Genomic DNA, 22,525 nt, shown 5'->3' on the forward strand with positions numbered 1-22,525 from the left:
GGAGAGAGAGAGAGAGAGAGAGAGAGAGAGAGAGAGCTCTTATTTGAATGTGAGAGTAATGTAGAAACATGTCAGCCAAGCCACAATATAATTTTACCCCAAATGAACTGAATAGAAACATCAAGGAACAACAAGAAGCACCTTATCAAGCCATATACATTCTGGAAAAAAAATATAAATTACCAGGGGAGCGGTGCATGGAACACCTTCAGACAAGCCTGCATTTTTTGTTGTGTTGGAGTCAAGCCTACTATCCTGTACCACCAAGCTCACTTTTGAACCTGAACGTACCTCCTCAGGATAAGTATCTTTGCTCACATGATCCTTGCTAACTGTGGGACCCATATGAAGAAGGGAATTGGCTGCAGATGCTACATCACGACATTTGTCAGAAGCAGAAAATTCATCTATATGCTTAGGTATGCATAGGTTCTCCGACAAAGTTCCATATTTATCCAATGAGTTGCTCAAGCTGGGAACACACGTCTCCTTAGTAAAATCCAAACGATGCACCCTCGTTGTCCTGAAAACACCCCATAGGAAAAACAGCATATTCCAACCTGCCAATAACAGAATAAATTTCAGGAGATGGCACAAAAAGTTAGCAAACAAAGATCAAATACAGAACAAATAACCAACAACATCAGCAAGATGAGCACAGCCGCCAACGATTTTAAAGAAGGCACCCTCATACTACATTAACCCAATTTTATACATGCTTCATAAGTACAGGCTCACAATATCAGCATTGGCACTTGTTTATGCGTTAAGCAGTATGAGCCAACTTGCACAAAACAGAACCATATCAAGCATATTATCACTGGATAAAACACCTAACCCCATATAATGAAACTTGAGAATTCCTTACGTTGTGATCTCTCAGGAAGCTGATTTGATGGGAATATCAGAAGTTCAACACCATCGAAATTCCCTTTGAGGGCTAGATCATTCTTGATCATAGCATCCAACAGGATCTTGTAGTCTCTTTCGTAACTGCATTCAAAATTGAAAAAGATTGCATACTAAGCAATAAAGAAAAATATGTTCTGCAGAAAGGAAAAATCCCTCAAAATATAAAATGAAAAACAAGCATGCTTATCGTTACCTCTCAAGATCTTTGGCAAAGAAGTAAAGTGCAATGTTATCTTCTTTAGCACCACTTTGATGGAAGTGTGATGGCCATACACTCAAGCGAGGTACTTCACTCAGAGGAACTTTGAACTGAAATTTGTTCACCACTTCAAGAACCCTTGGTGATGCACAAGTTGACAAATGAGCTTGAACTCCACCACATAAATCCAAATAATTTCCACCTCTCTGCACTTCGAAACTCCCCCTGCATGAAAATAAGAGGAGCCTATCTCGTAAGAAATTGTCAAGATGAAACATAAAGAAAGAAAAAAAAATGCAGAGTATGAAGCAGACAAGACTGATAACAAATAGAAACCACGAGACCCTACTGCCAGATGTATTCATATTCTGGTATGGCTGTTGTCTTTGCAAGAACATACATCGCCACTGAAGCATGACTATGCAAATCTTTCACTGTAGACTTTCCAAGAGAAGGAACAACAGAAACAGAGTCTGTCACTTTGGAAGGAAACACAGAATCAATGGGCTGCACTGTATGCTGCTTTAAATTATTGACAGTTGTATTCTTGTAAGAGTCAGAAGTAGAAGTCCCAAGAACTGTTTGTCCATCATGTGATCCTTCACTACACGTGATATTATTCAACTTATTTGAAATCAATGATTGCTCTTGAGAAGCTACTTCATAACTTAAGTCCACGTTTGATGTGGACAACTCATCAGATGGATCGAATACTCTCTTTTTTCTGTATATTTCAGGCTTTCTAAGCAAAGCCGCGTGAATTGCATCTTTCAACCTATTACCTCTCGGCATATCCTCCCTAGAACTTATTGGAGTAGAAGCATCAGTACCAGAAGTCTGTGAAATGCCAACTCTGCAAAATTCCGCAGTATGACCTATGTCTTTACACTTTGGACTAGCTGCAACAGTAGGCCTACAGCGAGCAGAGCTCTCCCTGGTTTTATCAGCCTGACTTGTCATTTCCACTGATTGCGGGAACGCATCTTCTAATGTTTCGTCAACATTAGAGCATGGTTTCTCAACAATCCCAGAATAGCTGGATAAGGGTTCATCCTTAGAGCTAACTTGGTTTGACTTTTGTTCAGAAGCAGAATTACATATTCCATTCGTAGATGAACCTCCAACTGCAACAGCAAACACATTGGTCATACCTTAAATTAGTAACACCAACTACTTTCAACATGCACCAACAGCAAACAAATTATAGAGAGAAACATAGGACACAACCACAAGCTTGAAAAACACAAGTTCCACCATCAAAAAGGCAAGAAAGCTACCTGAAGCATTTTGAGGCTCAACACCTTTACGAGTCAGATTACCAATAGATTTTGTTACGGTACTTAATTTTCCATCAGGTAATACGACCTTTGACTCTCGATTGTTGCTCACAGATGAAAGCAAACTAGTTTCACCACGAGATGCTGGGTCAATCTTAGGTGTTGAAACAATAGGACTAGCTGCGGGAAAACTAGCAAGGGGGCGGTCCAGTTTGGACAAATTTTTTCTTTCAATTGTGCTCCGCTCTTTTGCTTGTTTCAATCCTTTTAGATCTTGAACATGGCTAAATTTAGATGAAAGCATTTTAACTTTGGATTCAGACACATTTGAACGCCCTGAGTTCGCAGATTTGAATGACACAGATTTGCCCATCATTCTGGCCACCCTCTCCTTCATATCAAGGGAAGAATGTTCTTTAGATCCCTTTTGCTTTTGAGGAACATCATCTACAGTCTTAACTCTTGGTTTGGAAGTCAAGGTGTTGAATGAATTTGACTTTAACAATGTACCTGCAAACAGAATACGATGAACTGTTATTTTTTAATATAAAACTCTACAAAAATGTAAATATGAAAAATAAGAAACCCCACCTAGACATCACAAAGCATAAGAACTACCATACAATAAAAAGAGAAGGATAGAGATGGAGCATGTACCATGCAGCAATAACTACTCACCCTTGGTTGTTTGAAGCCGTATACCACTAGAAGGAGAGCGTGCAGTTTCTGATATATCATTAATGGACTGTGAGCTCTGATAAGTTGACCTCAATCTTTCCTTATCTATGCTCTTGAACGAAGACTCACGTGATAGAGCACCCATTCTCTTAGGGCTGGATGGCCTTGGTGATCCCACACGAATTTCAAGAGCCTGCCTTTTCGCAGCAGGAGCTACTTCTATATTTTCTGCTAGTCTCTTATTAGAGAATTGTGTACTCAAAATGGCTTTGTCCATTTTTTTCCCCTCCATATCTGAACCTTAATAATTCAAATGTCGAAAAAAAAATCAGTGCATTTCACAAATAACAGCATGTTAGCATCTGTTTTCAGAAAACTAATATAACTCAATTTGCTTTACCTTGCTTCTGGTTGTCAGCTTCCTCAGCAAACTTGCATTCCTCACACAGCCATTGACCTTTAGGAACTCTCCGAAGCATCTTTCGCATGCAATAGCTGCTTTTTGCAATAATAATGTTAACAAATTTTGATCACAGGCATTGGATCAACATAAAATATCGCCATCAAAACCTAACAGCAGAAAGTATGGTGAAAGACTATTACATGTGTTCTGCACCATCGCTGCACCTACTACACATGGCAAGCATATCTTCGCGACCTGCATCCCCACAAATATCGCATACTTTTACCTGTTTATGAACCCCAAAAAAAAAAAGGGAAAATTTTTAGTCCTTCAGCTAAAGAAAGAAGAGGCTAAAGTTTCTTCTACTAAAATACAGATCCTCCAGAACTTAAAGTAAAAAGAAGCCATTACAGGCCTCAACACAGTTGAATACATCAAGCATATCATCCTTCAAACGAAAATGTGAAGGCATCAGTATCTAACTAAATAGCAAACATTTGACAAATTCTTAACAAACAAAGACGGATGTGTTCCTAATCACACTGACAAAAGCCGCAAATACCTGATTGCTCAATATTTTCCGAAAACATGTTAATCAACATTAGGCTTGACCAATCAATTGAGTGCTAACGACAACAGACAATTCATGGGACCACAGTTCTGTGAACCATAAATCAAGAGGCTTATATTTACAAACCTTCAGAACTAACAACTAGCAAGAAAATATCATTCTATCCGAAAACATATATAGAGGCACTTAGGGGAAGCCCAAAAAAAAGTCCAAAGAACACAGATAACAAGAATTTTATGCAGACAAGTCATACATACAAATTTTACTTTTTGGGGGGGGGAGGGGGGAGAACTCACATCATGCTCCACAATGTCCGATTCATCACTGTCATCTCCAGAAGCAGATTGCAAGGGCTGCTTCTCAGCTACTGCGACCAACTCATTAGACTTCACATCTTGTTCACCATGATCCAAACATTTCAAAGCTTCATCATTTAGGTCTTGGCCATTACCATTGGTCTCTACTTCTTTCTTCGGACAGATTTTTGTAGAGGCCCCCAAACCTTTATTAGAATCAAATTTCTGGCGAGCGACAATATCAGATGGTGACTCTTTTATTAATGATGAATCCATATTCCCAGAGCATTCTGGCAGTTTTCCCTGCATATGAGAAGACGCATCCTCTCCTAAATCAGTTATTAAAAAAAATAAAAATAAAAAGTTAAGGAACATGATGCACCAATTTGTGAGTGGGAGCGTGACTTTGCACCTTTGTTGCACTATCACCAGCATCTGCAGCTTTTACCATCTCTGACAAGACTGACTTGTGTGCCTTTTCAACTTCTTCTGGATCTACACTACCAACTGAAGCAAAACTACAAGACAAATTCTTCCGTTCTACATTTCTGTTATGGTGATTGACTGCTAAATTTGCATCATTGACTCTACTTATACATGAAATGTTATCGTCATTGACTTCAACAACTTTTGAATCCTCAAACGTATTTGTAAGCATCTCAAAACCTTCTACAGCATCAGATGTATCAGAAGACCTTATGGGTGCTTTGCTTTCAGCATTTTCAGACAAAGAATCATGACTTGAATTAACACTAAGTAGGTTACTAGTCTCACTGGTGGTATGTTGTAAACTGTCACATGCCTTGCTCTTAAAAGAGGCTGAAGTATCGCCCACATTGATAGAATATTGACTAGCCGCATTAACACGACAGGTTTCATCAGAAAATTCATCAGCCTTTGACCCCATAAGAGCTCTATTAAAATGCACACAAGATGAACAGGGAGCAGAACACAGGTTACAAGCCCCAGACTCGCCTCTCATATGAACTTTCCGACTCATAGAATGCTTACCAAATTCTTTTATAGATTGAGATGACACCTAATAAATGCAATAAATCAATTAGGAACGGATACAATACAAAAATTAACAATGAGAATTGAAAAAGAAAAAAACTTATGAAAGATGTATAGACAACTCCTGAGTTTTCAACAGTGACCATATTTAAGCATGGAAAATGTAAAAATCAGGTCAATGAGATAAAGGCAACACCAAAAGTCACTCTCAGTTTAAGGGAGTATTGATAAAAAGAAAATAACACACTAAACCAGATTTCATTATGAGAAATAATGTTCTCATGGTCGTTCTTTTATTTTGAGTTGTTAATGCTCATTATTACCAATGTCCTCCAAATGCACCTGAATAACATCCTCCACTACCAAACAAAGAAGGATAACAAGTAACTACAACTGCAGGAAGCTGCATGTGGCAATCCCCTCCACTGGCCCGTCAACATTCTCACAAATAAAAATTACTTTTAGTTTAATGTATAAGAGAAATTCCTGCACTGTTCCTAGAATGGATTTAATCAACCATTACAGCTGCACTCCTAGTCAGCGAGAAGTGTCCAATGAAGTTATTAGCAAGAAATGCATATGGTTTGCAGCACAAACTAATTCCTGCACTGTTCCTAGAACCTGGATTCAATCATCCATTATAGCCACACTCCTAGTTATTCAGAAATGTCTACTGAGATTCTTATAACTCTAACGTTGTTCCTCATAGTCAACAAAAAAACAATAAACTCCCAAAAGCTTAATTGTCTATTTCTCTTTTTCTTTTCTTTTTCTTTGAAATACGCACTACTGCATGATACAGGAAAAGACAGCTGAAAATTAATAAAAAGAAAAAGAAAGAAGGCAAATTACCCTGTTTTCTCACCATATTCTTCTTAATATCATGATCAGTCTCATCAGCAGGCCCTTGCATACGATGACTCCCTCTCAAGACTGGTGTGATCTAAAAGGGGACACCAAAATTACATTAATTCCAATCTCCGGTAGCCAATTATGGAATACTCTGGACTAACATTAATGGCTGAAAACTAAATCCATTTAGAGGCAAAGAGACTCATATCAAGCTAACAAATTTAATATGTATATATATGTACAAAGTGATGCAATCAAACCCAGAATGAAACTTGACAAAATATAGGCCCAAAAACCCTAACCATGAAACCAACACTATCTTGAATAATACAACCGTTTGGCAATCAATTCAGCGAGTCATCCGATCATACTGAAGAAAATCAAATTCTCCCAAAAGAGAAGGGGTTAAAAGAACCAAGTCGGCTAACAATTACGTGCCTCTGGTTTCATAACAATCCGCGTGGCGGTGTAAAGCTCATCGACTGCCCGTTCCTTCCGGCAGGACATCATCAAGATGACAACCAGTCCCAACCCTAATCTAATCCAAACCCAAACTCCGCTATTCCAATTGCAGGAATCCCTCACGGTTGAATTCAATTCGATTGAAAACCCTAACTTCCCAGCAAATGGTATCCAAAAATCAAGTTCTCAGACAACAACCACACGACCATCTACTATATTACACCACACAGAATCTGATTAAATAAAATGTTTTGTGTTTATTTATATATAAAATATATATCTCGCTTTCTCTCTCTACTTTTTTCTATCTCTCTCTGTGATCTGGGAAAAAATCCTGCAATGGAATCCATCTACATATTAAGCAGCTTAAATCTCGCCAGGAATTTTATTTTCTACGGAAAATGAGTAAATGAGTAAAGTTTCGTATATTTCGAATTTAAATGCGGGCCTAAAAAAATTGGGGTCCTCTGAAAAAAATTTGTGGGTCTACCATATTACGGCCTGTCTAGTTTTTTTATTTTGAAGAATAATGTTACTCTTATCATATTATATTATATTCTCATATTACCTTATGTGGTAATTAAAATGGACAGTCACACATTAATAAAAATTATTTAATAATTTTTTTCTTTTATGATTTATTTTTCTAATTTTCTTAATGAAAATATACTTTATTGATTTAATTGATGTAGCATATAATATGTGACATACTTCATATGGTATAAAAATATAGGATAAAAATGTAGTAAGTATAGCATTACTTTAATTTTTTTTTTAAATTTGACAATTAAAAATTTAACATCAGGTTCCTCTAAAAACAAAACATGACGTTTTATTTTGGTACCATATATGGCCAAACCCAAAAGAAAAAGGTTTTTGGTTTATTTTAAGAAGTTACACTTCTTCCCCACTAGTCTAACTTATTTTCTACTACGAACTATATAATTTTAATTTTGAAAATTTTTAATCTTGTAGTTGAATTTGATTTGGAATCAAGGCAAAATTATAAAATTGGTCAAATTAATAGATTAAATTTGACAAGGATCAAATTTGACATAGATCATAGAAAGAAAAAAAAAAAAGTTGAATTGTAAGGACAAACAAGAAATATAATATGCGTAAAAAGACATATGTCGCGGATCTTCTTCGTAAAAAATTTATCTTTTCAGAAAACGTGTAAATAGAGGTATTATCTCTATTATTACAAAGTCAACCATTCTTTTTGGGTCATAAGTTTCACCCATAAAAAATTATCTCTAATAATAATAATCACGAAGGCTAAGGCTTGGATGGATATTGATCTGCATTCATCTTTCCTTGTGGTTCAAATCGTATTATCTTCCTATGCGGACAAGCGAAGATGATATGCCTAACAAGTGGCATGCTACAAAATAAATAAATAATATGGGTACCTACCACGCAAATTACTTCATAGTTAAGTTAAACCACCCGCAATTTCATAATAAAACCTAAAAAATGCGTTATGAATCAAATCATTCAAATCGCATTCTTTTTGGAATTTTTATGAAAAGGTTAAGTTGTTAGTTACATTACATAGTTGGCATTAAACTACATTAATCAATCGGGTGTTTGTCAGCCTGCCGAGAGGTATAATGTGCAGAAAGCAAAAGCAGAGAAAGAAAAGCACTGGCCACAAAGATTGCATCAAACCACCGGTGATAGAAGTCAAACTGAATATCTCCACCCAATACATCTGTTATGATCATCCTGCCAGGAGATAAAAGCTCAGGCAACAACACTCTTATCTCTATCCAAAACTCGTTCAACATGCAATCAAGTTTATATGACACAAGACCTAACAAAGTTTGACGACCATCATTTGGAAATCTGCACTTCTAGACAGACAAAACATGACTAAAGTAACAATTTCAGTCAATAATCAAGTGTCGTATACTGTTTTTATATTAGTATAGTTCTCTCTTAATTTGTGAGTTCAAAATTTCAATTTATTAAATGATAAGGTATTAATTCCAACATACTGTAAATGTAGTTTACAATTACAACAAGAAATATTCCTCGCACCATTACTGTTGTCAATACTTGGATGCATCCTGTAAGACAAAGTATTTTGGTCGGTTACTATTTTTCCCCGAGCCCTCCATACTTATGAAGTATAAGAGGAGGACAATGTTTTTGTTCTGTAAGAGGCAACTTCTTGTTTTCTTGTAAATGTGCATCAAATTCATTTCAAAGTTTTGAAGCATGTTTTCGCCCTAACAAAATATAATAATTAGGAAATTTGAGGTGCGGTATGCACACTAGAGTGAAAATAATTAGCACTTAAGCTCAAAACAACTGACCAAAATTCATAAATATAATCAGAGTCCAGACCATTCAACATCAAAGGAAAGAAAAACCCAAAACTAAGTCGAATGTACTCAGTTGCCTGTACTCAATTATCGGCATACCTGTACTCAGTTGCCAAGCTTTTTCTTATCAAAAGAATAGAGGACAGGAAGTACATTCCCATAATTTCAGAGAGAAACAGTACAACATTGCTAGAAGATCCACTCCCAACTCTTGATACTGCAAAAAAGAACTGTGCACAGCAAAGACAGAAAGCTAAGCCATAGGATATCAGAAAACAATGAAAAAAGATGCCCCATTTATCCTTCCACCAGTTTCTCGTTAACAAAGATAACAAAAAATGAAAAAGCTTGAGGGCATTGATGTCATTGATGTCATTGCACCAGGCATGTATATAAAAAGGTCATATCAAAATACTATGCCACTTAATAATCCAAAGACTGGTAAAAGAACAACCAGTGTATTCCCAGAAAACAACTTAAAATGGGATTAAGACCTGGTTAAGATCAATTTATTTTTTATTCAAGTAATTGTAGCACTAGCATGCACAACCTAAAAAAAAGGAAGTATCTGGTTATAAACTCCAGATCCAAAACAACTGTGTTTTAACTTTCGGCTATTTAGCCTTGCTGGTTGTCTGCAACTCAGTCAAAAGTAAAAAAGCAAGCATTCAGAACTCTTTTTTTTCAATTTTTCTAAAAAGACTGGACACCGCATATTGGTAATCAGTCTGAAGAAAGCAAATCAGTGCATTGTGGTTCTCCAACTTAAATAAGAAATAAATGAAAAGGCAGGCATAAGAAGGATTACCTTCATTAAATTTGTCAAGAATCCACGAACTGATATAACAATCAACATTCCAATGAACAAGAGTGAAATATACTGTCAACAATGAGAACAAAAGAAGTGTCAACAACGTGTTCAATAGTCTAACCAATCAAGCATTATAAGTATATATCATAAGATTTAATTGCATATTTCCAATCCGTACTAGAATAAATGGAATTCAGAAACTAGCACATATTGGAAATAAGGCCAAAGTCAGGAGTCTAATTGTTTTAATGACTCTGAATTTGCATATATTTTGTGCTACTAAAATCACAGGACTGCCACCCATTGCTCGTAATCCACTAAATTGTTGCGCTTCATCCAAAACAGGAATAAGATCGAGGTGGCTGTCTAAATTATTGCAAAAGGTAATTCATCAAATAACTGCAAGTTTGACCTTTGAGGGGGGAAAAGACCACAGGCATGCAGCTTCAGATATAAAACCAACGGGTCAACCAATATAGGTGTAAATGTTAAAGCTGCCTAACCTGTGACAACAATGCTGCATTGATACCAATGTCAAAGAACTGCAAGAATATGCTAATTGTCATTGTAACAGGATCCACAGAGCCAGCCTGTTAGAGAACTTTTTATTATTTATCCAATACAAAATTGGAAATTAATAGCCAGAAAGCAGAAACATACATATAAGCAAGTGTCAAAAGTAATAAGTGAGAGATGAAAGTAATACCTCTTTGAAAACAACACTTTGCAAAGACTGCAGAGAGCAATTAAAAGTAATCAGGCACTTTTCAAAAATCAAAATCCAAAACTAGGTAGGAAAAAAAATGAAGGACATTGCTTGCTTAAAAAAATATGGTAATACAAACCCTTTCTGCAGACAGAATTTTCTTTCGTATCCCACAGATGACTCCCCATATTTTTCTTACAAATGGGATGTAAAAATTCTAATAAGTGAGAAAATTTTAAGTGGGAAACTCTTACATTGGAGAGAGAAACACCACAAATTCTGGTGCGAATTTTAGAGTACTTTTGTATACCAAAATTCGGAGTAACCTAACAGGTCTTAGATTGCATGTCGGCCTACACTAGATGGTATAATTATATAAGGGATTCGCGCATTAAGAGGCATCAAGTCCTCATATGTTGTGTGTGTGTGTGATGATATAATTTTTATGACATAAAACTCAAGATTTAAGATTCAAATATCTTTAGTATTTGACGCAAGACTCAAGATTCAAATATATGATAAGATCTCATAATCATTAAAGAATAAACTTTCCAGCAAAATGGAACCAATAAGCATATAATATAAAAATTGACCAGCAAAAGGTTCTGATGTGTTTGAGAGCTGTCCACAGTATACGCTAATGTAATGTCCAAACCTTGTTTTACTCAAAGAAGAGAAAAATAATTTTAAATTTGACAAGTGTACTTGTATTGTATCTAAACTGACTTTAATTCATACCACCCCCTTGGGCAAAAAAAAAAATGCAACCCATACCTTAATCATTTTATATACACAGTAGATTGAACATGCATAACCAAGTAGATTCTGCATATGACCCTTCCAGGTTCGAGAATAAGCAGCAGCTTCCTGTAAAGTAATAACAATTTAAGTTTATATGCCACTAATCAGGCACAGAACAGGTTTGGGCATTAAATATAGGTAAGCATTATGATGTTCTAACTTTAGTCAACTGGATCATTTCTATCATCCACTATACTCTTTAATGGCCCATGGAATTGGTTTTTTTTATAGCCTGCACAAATTTTCCACCAAGTACATAAAAGAAGAGATGCATGGTTCAGTACTCACATAGAGCAGCAGTTCTAGAAAGGAGACATTTGAAATTAAAAAGTATAATCAATAATACATAATTGGAACTGAACCTTTGCTTGACGAAGCTCATAAATTTCCAGGAATAGCTGCTTTGAAAGCTCTTCTAATGCTTGCACTTCTGCTTCCATGTTTTTAATATCTTTGTTACCCAAAAGAGAATGGAGGGGAGGGAGGGAGGGAGAGAACATAGGAGGGAAATAAGTGAAATAAGACAACGACGAAATCTTTACAAAGTAAAGGCACAATGTTGATAGTCTGGAAAGCTCAATAAGTCAACATATTTAATAGTTCTCGATGCATGCAAGTACCATGGCAAGAGAAGTAGTTAAGAAAAGTAAAAATTAAAAAAACATCTATAAAAGACCAAAAACAATCTTTTAGAAGGAAAAATGCAGGATTTTATCCCAAGGAAAAACATCAAACAACACCAACCTTGCTCCTTTTGATCCTCTTGCACAGATCGCACAACAGTGCCAACAATTCTTTTAAAGAAAGATCTAGCCTTTAATTTCTGCAACATATAACTTTAATTAGGCGCAAGTCCAAATTGGGTTTATAACACTGCTAGTAACTAAAATCTTATACATATGCTAATACAAATAAAATTTCCAAGTAAAATCATTTTGAACAACAGAAAACGATTATCATAGAGTGTCCATGTTGATGCAAGTAATAGTTGGAATATACAAATCAAGATCCACATGTATTTATACTTGAGACAAAATTGAACAAGCGTAGACTATGTCAAGTAGATGTTTAACAAGTGTCAATCATGTCAAACAGATGATGAGTTCCAAATTTTAAGACAAGAAAGATAAATTATAGGATTGCTAAAGGGACCTCTTCTGATCCATGAATCCGTTCCATCTCCATTTGAGAAAGAATGATCTTCTTTTTCTTAGCAATACAAGTCTCGATGGATTGCATTAGCTGTCTTTCCAAGGACTTGATCTCTGCTTCCTCAATCTCTCTGATAAAGAGAGATAAGTAACTGTAGGGCAAATTGACAGCTCCAAAACCAGACAAGACAGCCATGACAGTAACGCCAATGACCCCAATCCGACTGACCAATTGAGGCATGGTGAAGAAGCCTTTATCGGGGGAAGGCATAGGGAAGTGAATGCCCATGCGCCAGAAAGCATAAAGGAAGGCGAGCAAGAACAAGACGGATCCAAGAGCAGCGCGTTCCTTCGGGAACCCTGAGATGAATAGAGGAGGAGTTTGAAGTTGGAAAAGAAGAAACAGATGAGCATTCATTGTCTCTTTCTTCGTTAAAATAACATAGTGCCAGACTTAGACGTAGGCACGTACCATTGTTGCAGAGCATTAAGAAACAATGATAATAAGGCAACATGAAAACCAGTAATAGTATGAGACAAAACAAATCGAGCTTCCAGTTGAGCCATCGTGCCCTGCAAAATACAATTTGTTGCAGAAAGCAAATGCAATTATGAAATGGCACCGAACCGTATATAATTATGAATTATTAGTATTATTACAATCCCATTCGGACGGCATTGGCATTGGCAATGGCAAGCATAGGCTAGCAATTAGGGATTTAGCATACCTTTGGGAGAGAAAGGGGATGATCTCGAAGAGGACCAGCTGCAGCAGATTACAAGAGAAGGCGAAGACCACGCTGAATATGATCTGAACTAAGACCCTCTTCTCTTCGTACTCTTTGTAGAGCCTTCGGTTCAAGAACCACAGCCCCGCCCATCCCAGCAGCCCCAGCGATCCCAACGCCACCACTCCCTCGTAGATTGCCCAACCCCAACCCATCTATATATCTTCTGCGACCTTTTTTTTTTGTTTTTGTTTGACCGACTTTGAGGAACCAGATCCTGACTATCCTATTTGCAATGGGGTGGCTTAACTTTTTAACTTTTTGATTCACACACCAACACTTCACGACGTTACTGGCAACTGCGAACGATTTCTCTTCTTCTCGTTTCTCTTTTTCTTTTTAACTGAGGGTGAGGAGTGCTGCTGAAGGAAGTAGATTTTTCTAAACTTCTTGGCCTGTGAGAAGGGACTGTTGTTTTGACCAAAAAATTAAGCCTGCCAATTCCTAAAATACTTACCTTTAAATACAAAAAATAGTTGTTCGAATTACAAGGGTAAAATAAGAACTAACTTTTGGAGGAAGAACTTCTGGAAACCGAAATTATCTCTGCCACTAACTTCACGACGTTATGAATTTACACCTTTCTTTGATTTCTTCAATTTTATGTAGTTTTTTTTAATGATGAAGGGTACCAATTTGCAAGTTCAATCTGTCAACTAAACAGATGAGACCTCAAGTCAAGTTCCGGGCATGCAATGCATACAAGTTACGGGAGGAAGGGAGGAAGAGGGGAGGAAGGAAGAAGGGAAGGAAGGAAGAGGCCTCCGTTCAAATCACCGGTCTATCAATTCTCATTATTCCACGAGGCTATGAGTTGATAAAATTACGACAGTTCATTGAATATATATATCAACAAATCAAAGCCAAGACCGACAAATGTTGCTCTTTCATGTTCTGGATATCCTTATCCTACATACATACTTGTGAATCATGTTGTTTGAATTATTCAGACCTAAAACTCGAGTCTGCAAATGTACTTTTAAACAAATATAGGTAACCACCAAAGCTTTCACAAACACGAGTGACTCTTCAAGCACTCTCTGAAGCATATCATACGACTTTCCCAAGCCCAGAATTCCCAAAGCATGATTCTCTTCCCTCAACTATCTGCAAAACATTACAATTTAACCACAGTATTTAGAATCATCAATTAATTCTACGTTAAAACTCACCATGTGGGGATCGAGAACTTGTTGCAGAGATGTCAGATGAAGTCATTGGAATTGATATTGAGAGCTGGGTGGTAGAGAATGAGGTCTGGTTGGATCTCTCATCCTCAAGACCAGACCAGGAATCCCTGCCTTTAGGCCACTCATCAAAGAAAGGTCGGAGAGATTGACCTTCCTGTTTCACAGATTCTGAGGGGAATGCATTATTGAAAAATGAATGCTGTGGATAATCATGATGCAAAATGGAGCCATCACCCGATTTTGATGCGGGAAATGAGCCAACTCTGGATGGCATCAGAGGCCATGTGCTGTCTAGTGGTGAGTCCATCTGGAGACCCCTGTTGCTTCCTGAAGCATCAGACAAGAAACTATGCTCACCAATCTCGGGTTTAAGTCCTTGAAGATACCTGTAGTAAAGTGAAGGGTGATTCATTTGCTGTTAGATGAGGTGTTCCCATCTTTTGTCATAGTAAATAACAGTGAATGATGTGTTTACAGCTCTATGGATATCTCATATCTAAATGAAAAGGAATCTCAACTACTTCTGATATATCACTGAATGAATAACTGTTTGAAAATTTGTTCCTTAAAAAACTCAGCTTGTTCTCATATGATCACATCTCTACACACCTTCAGCAACTTTATCATCTCCCCATGTTACAGCACCAAACCAATGCATTCAAATGCAAATGATATTGTACGCATCATTTTAAGACAACATGTCCTAACAGTTGCTTGTACGGTTCGAACTGATTCACGTTGATGTTGCCAGCTTATGTGCAGGGAAAAAAAAAAAAAAAAAAACCTTCCACCAAAAATACTATATTGATCACGTAAACACAGATGCACGGCCACTAAGTGTAGTTTTTACATTTTTTAGGAAAAAAAACTTTAAGTAATTTTTCCCCTGAATTGTTAGAATAACATCCTTCTAATCTCATTTCCTAAACCTAATAAACCCATCCTCTACATCACGGTGCAAGTCCCAACTCCGTTATTGCATCAGAAAAAATGGAAATTGACAAACAAGTAGTACAGGAGTTACAGAAGATCTTAAGGCATCCAAAGCGCAAAGGAAACAAGCAAGTGCAACCAGCAAAAAAAAAAAGGGGCAAGGACAACAGAATATCAGGTACAATAAATAATCTAAACATTTTTAAAGTTAAGAGAGGAGTGACAGCGTAAGAGAAAGCCCATGAATTCATGAAATAGTTTCAGATGATCAATGGAAACAAATAAAAGGTCAATTCTTGCACAGCTATAGGCATAGATGCTGCAGGATGCAAACGGCATAATATGTACCTGATATTCATGCATAATATGTATATACCCAAATGTACACAAGCAAGAAGGCACATATAAAGCAGGAGAAAAAACAAGATAAATGCATTCTAACAATATTTATATATTCTATATGGTTTATATCAATATGAAGGTAAGTAACATGAACTCCACTCAATCCTTTCATCAAAAGATGCAGGGGATCAATTCCTTTGCCGCTGTTGAGAATAAATACATAAAATCTTTTGACCAAAAAATTTCTGCAAAATTCCTTGTCAATAGCTACTGTGCATGGTGAATAAGATGCCACTAACTCAGCACAATTTAAATGCTGTCTGATTTCATCCAGGAATTAAGAGAGAATGCAATCTATAGAAGCAATTGCAAAGGATGGCTGTCAAAAGGCCCTCACTGGAAAGACATCAGACTTCTGGGCCTGAGCGTTGACAGGAATTCACAAAGTTTTTGCTAGACATTCAATATAGATGTCAGCAGTCTTTCCATATCAATTCCACCATACCATTTCATAAATGGATAAATGATCCCGCAAATACTAGATATAACAATAAGCTTTCCATAAAAAATTTAAGATACTCGGCTTAGGCACCAATATAAGATATACTAAGTAGCAGCTAACATAATTAGAAACAATAATAAAGTATAAGGCCGTCTACATATATGAGAGTCTGATCTGATGTGCTGTATGTGATGCTCAAATGATTAAAAAATATATATATAATAATTTAACTCTTTACAACTACTTTTTTAAGACCAAAAATATTCAGAAACTGATACATGCATTTCTTAAACAGATTTCAGGCAACCTATTACCCAAAAAAATATAGAAATTGGAGAACCGGTAGGCCTACCATTCCTATCTTTCTGTTCAGCAGAAACTTAGGATAGTATATAGTTTTTCACTTATTAGACTTCTGCAGAAAATTTAGCAGAGAAAACAAAATGAAAAATGATCAAGCCAGAAAGAAGACTGAAAAAAGGCCTAGACTTTCAGTGAAGAAATAACAAAATTAAGCAACTATTCTAAGCACATCTGGGCCCAGAACCCCGGATCTGACAGAAATCAAAAAGTATCTATCTGCAAGAACCCCAATACCTACATGGCAGGAAGTCATCAATATTAGTGCTACCACACAATTTTAACAATATGGGCCCAAGCAAGACTAAAAACATGTGTATGCATCCAATAATTTGCATCACATAATACTCTGTCTCAATGCCGGAAATAAAACACAAGGAAAGACGATTATCATATCTTCATTTTCTTTCTCTTCATGTTTCCATTTAATCAAGTTTCAACCTGATAAACTTATAGTTGGACTAGCCAGTTGTAAAACTTCCATTTCGCAAGCATTCAAACATTTTGTTTACTTTCTTCACTAGCATTTTTTTAACAATGAACTGAAGTAAAAGTGAAATGCAGAGAATGAAATACCTATAATCTTTGTTTGGGATTCCAAAAGGAATGGAGTCTATCTGATAATGAGACTGATTGGTTCCAGAACTAGTTCCTTGGGTGTTACCAAAGGCATTCAGTGGAAGGTTCTGGAAGCTCCCAGTTCCACTGCTGCTCGCAGTGACAGTCAATGATGTCACAGTGGACGATGACTGTGTCATGGTTTGTGATTCCACAGGCTTTCTTGAACGGTTGCGGCCACGGTGCATGTGGCGCTCACAGTACTTGGAGTCCGGGTATGCATCCTTGGAGCACCTCCACTTCTTTCCGTCAGTCCTTCTGCAGCGTCCCGGTTCAGGGTCCACCTTCTTCCCGTAGAAGGAACAATAACCCACTGCAAAATTTATCCAGAATCTATTAAGTGATATGTTTACTTCTACTTCATCATCAGCAAAACCACAGTATTGACTGTCTTATGATGTATTATCAGCAACAAAGACAGAAGGAATATATATATATCATAGAAAACAAAGAATATGTAATACGGAATTAGCCAAAAAGGAAAGAAGCGAATTTAGAAATTTCAAAACCAGAGAAACAACAAGAAGTGTTTGTTCCAATGCAGGATTTTTATTTTTATTTTGGGTGGTAAATAAATAAGGGATGAACTTGAAAAACTAGTGTAAGAAAACGTGTAGAGTAAAGGAGCACGGAAATTCCATTAAATATCAAAAGGTGACTCCTGAAATTAAATTGAACACATCCAGGCATAAGTCACAAATCCTAACCGCATTTCAAAGTCAAATAATTTCAGAGCCCAAAGGGCGAGGCGATTCCCTGTCTATTCATTTGGAGTGAAAAGAAATATAAGATCCCTGGTTGATTGAACCATAGAGAAAAACACTAGTACAAATAGTTTTAAAACGCATTTAACAAGTATCACACAACTTCATGATGGGCGTTTACAATCCCCCCAAAAGAAGAAAAGAAAGAGGTGCTTCACAAAATAAATATAAACAAACAAGTATAAACATATATATCCATGGTTTCTTATTTGAAGAACTGGAAAAGCCAAAAAGAAACACCGAGGAAGAAAACATATTTTCTTCAGATCAAATCGTTTAATCTGAAGAGTAAAAAAATAATCAATAAATTAAAAACGAGAGAGAGAGAGAGAGAGAGCTAGGCTTACTGGTAGGATGGTGGAAGAATCTTTGAGAAATGGACTCAAAACTCTTCTGAATAGGAAGCACGAGATCAGGAGGCACGGGCATGCCCGCCATCATATACTTGAAGATCAGAGCCTGATGCTCCAGCTCTTGCCACTGAGACACTGTGAAAGGTGACCTCATTCCCGTCATCCCAGCAGCCCCACCTCCACCTCCACCTCCACCTCCACCTCCAGTAGCACAAGTATTCATCTTCGCAACCCCCAACCAACAACTATTCACCTCCAGCTCCAGGACCCAGGCAGGGGGAGCTCAAACATTACCGACGACGAGGACGACAGAGAAAAACATGGGACACACTAGATCAGCCTCAGTTTCGACTCGAGCATGTTGCTGTTGGGTTACTCACTCTCGCTGTCTTCTGTTCTGTGCGTTTGTGTTGAGAAAGGGGGGCAGCGTCTGTGACTGCGACTCTGTGGAAGGAACAACCCCAAGGACTAAGCTTTGGTCTCATTTTATTGGGGGAGGGAGGGAGGCTTGTTAATATTAAGTTTGCTTATTGTTATTTATTATTATTATTGGGGTAAGTTTAGTTATTATTAAGTAAAGTCTAAAGCTTCGTTACAATTACAAGGTGGATATGGTGGTGGTGTTACAATTACAAGGTGGATATGGTGGTGTCTCAACTCTCAACTCTCAACTCTCAAGTAGGTAGGTTTGTCTAGTTGCCGAAAAGTTGTGTCTATGTGCGAGTGCGCGAAATGCGTTCCCTAATGCTGTTCCAGTCGAGAAATTGTAGAATGTTATTAGAGTATGGTTGGTATAGTTTGTAAAAGTGTAATAATATGAGTTGATGATATAGTTGATATACACATGGTCACCTGAACAAATTATACCATGTCTGTACACTGTAGTTCCTCATTCCAGTCAATTTTGAGCAAGTGTAACTTCTGTACACCACTTTGACATTTTCCTATGCTTTTTTTCCTTTTATGGTGACCAGGTTTTCCTATATTATGTATGTGTTTGGCAGAGTGATTATAATCCTTAATTCTGACTTCAATCCTTTTGTTCACTATAAATTTAGAACCCGTTTGGTATCTTACTTGGATTCAATTTTTTAAATACAAAAACAATTTTTGAGTCCAAAATCCATAATTCACACTTGGTAAAAACTAATTTCTAAAAAACTCAACCATAAAACAACTAAAAAAGACTCATTTTTAAAAAACTAAAAAAAGTGAGGTTTTACACAACTCTCACTCCCTCCATGCTCTCTCTTGTCTCTCCTCACTCTCTCCACGCCCTCTATCTCGTCTCTCCTCCCATTATCCATGCTCGCTCTCTCTCTCTCTCTCTCTCTCTCTCTCTCTCTCTCTCTCTCTCTCTCTCTCTCTCTCTCTCTCACGTTTTCCGTTATTACTTTCAATTTGGAAATTTAGGGTTTCTGATCTTAATTTCAATTTTTTTAGATCTTAAAAATAGTTTGGACTTCAATACCAAACAAGTTTTTAGATCTTAAAATCAATATTTAAAAACTCATGTTTAAAATAATAATAATAATAAAATTTTAAATTAATTTTTTTGAATAAGATACCAAACCGCACTAAAAAATGACGATGCATTGCTATCTAGAAAAACTGTACCAGGTTTCATTTATGCAATAAGTGACATCTCAAGTAAACTTGTAAAAAAATTATTTTATTAGATGGTTGTATCATGCATCACTTGCCATGTTATAAGATATTCAAATATAATCTCTCTATGTTTAACAAAAAAAAAAAAAAAATCTCTATCATTAGCATATGAATTCTGTTAGTAAAAACGACAAGTAAATTAAAGGACAAACTACAGTAAACCTTTCAATCTATAGGGTCATTTATGAGTTCATATTCGATTTTGGGTGTAAGATCCCACATCAACCAACGAAGAGGGGGTGATGTGCCTTATATGTGCACACCTGCATCCATCTAGCACGAGACCTTTTGGGAGCTCACTGGCTTCGGAGTTGTAGGAACTTCGAAGTTAAGCGAGTTGGGGGCTAGAGCAATCCCAGGATGGGTGACCCACTGGGAAGTTGCTCGTGAGCTCCCAGAAACAAAATCATGCTGGTAGAGAGGGGGGCCCAAAGCGGACAATATCGTGCTACAGCGGAGTTGATCCCGGGATGTGACAATTTGGTATTAGAGTCACTCTGCCGTGTGGTGCGAGTGTGCCGACGAGGACGTCGGGCCCTTAAGGGAGGTGGATTGTAAGATCCCACATCAACCAAAGGAGAGGGGGTAATGTGCCTTATATGTGCACACCCGCATCCATCTAGCACGAGGCCTTTTGGGAGCTCACTGGCTTCGGAGTTATAGAAACTCCGAAATTAAGCGAGTTGGGGGCTAGAGCAATCCCAGGATGGGTGACCCACTGGGAAGTTGCCCGTGAGCTCCTAGAAACAAAACCGTGAGGGCAGAGAGGGGGGCCCAAAGCTGACAATATCGTGCTACGGCGGAGCCGATCCCGGGATGTGACATTGGGAACATTTACGAGTACATAAAAAAAAAACCTCATCTTCTCCTATTTCCCTTGCCTTCCAGCCTAACCTCTAACCCACCCTCCTCACAGCTCCGCCCCCACCTCCATTAGATCTGACTCTCTCCAACCCAAATCAAGTTTCTCTCTCTCTCTCTCTCTCTCTCTCTCTCTCTCTCTCTCTCTCTCTCTCTCTCTCTCTTTCTCTCTCTCCCCGCCCCTTGGTTTCGCTTTCTGGAATTTGACCCAGTTTGGTGCAAGACCCATCTACATGCTGGAAAGAAAGGGCAACAACAGCAAACAAACATCTCCTGATTTTTACCATCATGGTGATGATGGGGGAAAATAAATGATGATGATCGTGCATCAGCATCGAAAGTGATAAGGACGTGTATAAAGGTAACAACATGCATGGGATTCATCTTCATCTCATCAATCCAAATCAAATCTACCCCTTTTGCCATAAATGATGCCGTTTTGGGAAATGAATGAAGAAAAATCATGAAAAAAAAAAAAAAAAAAACTCAAAGATCATAGCTTTCTTAGATGGGTTTGTTAGAAACAGTGAGAAGCATTCAGTTTCTTCAAATTTTCACATGCTTTCAATGTGTAGCAAGCAACCAATTTTGTGCAAATTCCATTATAATTTATATGTTGGTGCTGGCATATGTGAAAAGTTTGAAGATTCGTTTGCGTTTTGAAGCATTTCAGAGAGCTGGTGATTATGGGTCCAAGTTATCAGTTTTGTCTTGTGAGCCTTTGTTGAGTGCTTTGTTGAAGGAAAACAGTTTTGCGTATGTTGATTGTGTGTATAGAGAGGTGATTATGAGGAGAATTGAGCAAGGAAAAGGACGTTTGTTATTTGATTGATTTTGTTTTGTTTTGTTTTGTTTTTTTTTCTGTTTGACTATCAAGGATCTGGTTGCACGGCCCCAAACCTCTTATTTGAACACGACCTCGTGGCACCCAGATCTAAGCAACAAGTCGAGTCGCAAGTCGAGAAGGGTTTGGATCGCGATAGCTTCCTCTTCTCCTTCCATCCTATACGGGTTGGGTGGTTTAGTAGTTCGAATATTGTGGCATTATATGGGGTTGAAGCACCCAGAGTTATATGGGGTTGAAGAAATTGGGTAGGGGAAGAAATCTTGAGGGGGGAGGGGGGGGGGAAGAAATTGGGAGGAGAGAGAGAGAATCTGGGTAGGGTTTTTAATTTGTTTTAATTTTTTAATTTAATATATTTAATTTTTTAAAATAATTTAAAAAGTAAATTTTTTATTAGTTTTTTGTCCACGTGGAACCCCACGTCAATTAAAAAATAGGCCCCATAAATGCCACGTAGACAGATAACAGATTTTCTGACGATCTCGCTAACGAAGATGACAAATTGTAGGTTTTCCGTGACGTTGAGCATGTACTCGTAAATGTCCCCAAAATCGAGTATGAACTCGTAAATGACCCCATAAGTTGGAAGGTTTACCTTAAATTAAACGATTTAAACAACCAACTATTTTTTACAATTATTTACACACTCAACACCTCCTGTTTCTCGTCACCATTCCCTTCATTCCTTTCCCTATTCCTTAAAAATCAATATTTATGAATTTTGTTTCTTTCCATCCCTATCTCTATAGATAGTCCGTGTATTTATACCTCATAATCTCCTCTCCACCCTCCTCATGTCAGTTGTTCCTCTTCTTTATCAGTCAACGTTGTTTTCATAT

General features: G+C 37.3%; 3 protein-coding genes across 8 annotated transcripts in view; all 3 read right to left on the bottom strand.

The window, feature by feature from the left end:
- LOC18787726 overlaps positions 1-7,066 on the bottom strand; it is a 9,497-nt gene extending 2,431 nt beyond the window's left edge. The window contains exons 1-12 of one of the 5 annotated variants that reach the window (XM_020556161.1): positions 6,641-7,066; positions 6,216-6,283; positions 4,749-5,375; positions 4,337-4,639; positions 3,670-3,755; positions 3,467-3,561; positions 3,067-3,366; positions 2,389-2,898; positions 1,461-2,235; positions 1,106-1,336; positions 869-993; positions 184-560 (exon numbers count right to left, since the gene is read on the bottom strand). In XM_020556161.1, coding sequence (XP_020411750.1) covers positions 184-560; positions 869-993; positions 1,106-1,336; positions 1,461-2,235; positions 2,389-2,898; positions 3,067-3,366; positions 3,467-3,561; positions 3,670-3,755; positions 4,337-4,639; positions 4,749-5,375; positions 6,216-6,263 — 3,477 coding nt within the window. In that variant the 5' untranslated portion in view covers positions 6,264-6,283; positions 6,641-7,066. Of the gene's footprint in view, positions 1-183; positions 561-868; positions 994-1,105; positions 1,337-1,460; positions 2,236-2,388; positions 2,899-3,066; positions 3,367-3,466; positions 3,562-3,669; positions 3,756-4,336; positions 4,640-4,748; positions 5,376-6,202; positions 6,294-6,640 lie in introns of all 5 variants that reach the window. The other 4 variants (XM_020556159.1, XM_020556160.1, XM_020556158.1 and 1 more) reach the window with 4 other exon arrangements.
- Positions 7,950-13,692, bottom strand: LOC18786896 (GPCR-type G protein 1). The gene is made up of 11 exons (XM_007220329.2): positions 13,192-13,692; positions 12,936-13,036; positions 12,465-12,823; positions 12,057-12,135; positions 11,675-11,763; positions 11,286-11,378; positions 10,512-10,538; positions 10,309-10,395; positions 9,803-9,874; positions 9,094-9,224; positions 7,950-8,392 (listed from the first exon to the last, which is right to left on the bottom strand). Exons 1-11 carry the CDS (start codon positions 13,404-13,406, stop codon positions 8,239-8,241), a joined length of 1,407 nt encoding a protein of 468 aa, XP_007220391.1. The 5' UTR covers positions 13,407-13,692; the 3' UTR covers positions 7,950-8,238.
- On the bottom strand, positions 14,066-19,007 carry LOC18786937 (growth-regulating factor 4). Of its 2 annotated transcripts, XM_020557560.1 has the most exons (4): positions 18,308-18,536; positions 17,155-17,509; positions 14,424-14,827; positions 14,066-14,358 (listed from the first exon to the last, which is right to left on the bottom strand). In XM_020557560.1, exons 1-4 carry the CDS (start codon positions 18,534-18,536, stop codon positions 14,351-14,353), a joined length of 996 nt encoding a protein of 331 aa, XP_020413149.1. In that variant the 3' UTR covers positions 14,066-14,350. The 2 variants fall into 2 exon arrangements, with proteins under 2 accessions (XP_020413149.1, XP_007219489.1); XM_007219427.2 differs by having other exon boundaries at positions 14,066-14,827; positions 18,308-19,007.

The sequence above is a fragment of the Prunus persica genome, chromosome G2 (genome assembly GCF_000346465.2).
Source record: "Prunus persica cultivar Lovell chromosome G2, Prunus_persica_NCBIv2, whole genome shotgun sequence".
NCBI classification, from domain to species: domain Eukaryota; kingdom Viridiplantae; phylum Streptophyta; class Magnoliopsida; order Rosales; family Rosaceae; genus Prunus; species Prunus persica.

What these genes read in the sequence shown, in the direction of transcription:
- LOC18786896 (XM_007220329.2), bottom strand. Translation starts at nt 13,406, where the DNA reads ATGGGTTGGGGTTGGGCAATCTACGAGGGAGTGGTGGCGTTGGGATCG. An exon ending in GGATTCATGGATCAGAAGAG is followed by an intron (nt 12,136 to 12,464) that starts GTCCCTTTAGCA and finishes TATATGTTGCAG; the next exon opens with AAATTAAAGGCTAGATCTTT. An exon ending in AAAGTGTTGTTTTCAAAGAG is followed by an intron (nt 10,396 to 10,511) that starts GTATTACTTTCA and finishes GTTCTCTAACAG; the next exon opens with GCTGGCTCTGTGGATCCTGT.
- LOC18786937 (XM_007219427.2), bottom strand. Translation starts at nt 18,536, where the DNA reads ATGAATACTTGTGCTACTGGAGGTGGAGGTGGAGGTGGAGGTGGAGGT. An exon ending in ATTCTTCCACCATCCTACCA is followed by an intron (nt 17,510 to 18,307) that starts GTAAGCCTAGCT and finishes TAAATTTTGCAG; the next exon opens with TGGGTTATTGTTCCTTCTAC. An exon ending in ATCCCAAACAAAGATTATAG is followed by an intron (nt 14,828 to 17,154) that starts GTATTTCATTCT and finishes ACTTTACTACAG; the next exon opens with GTATCTTCAAGGACTTAAAC.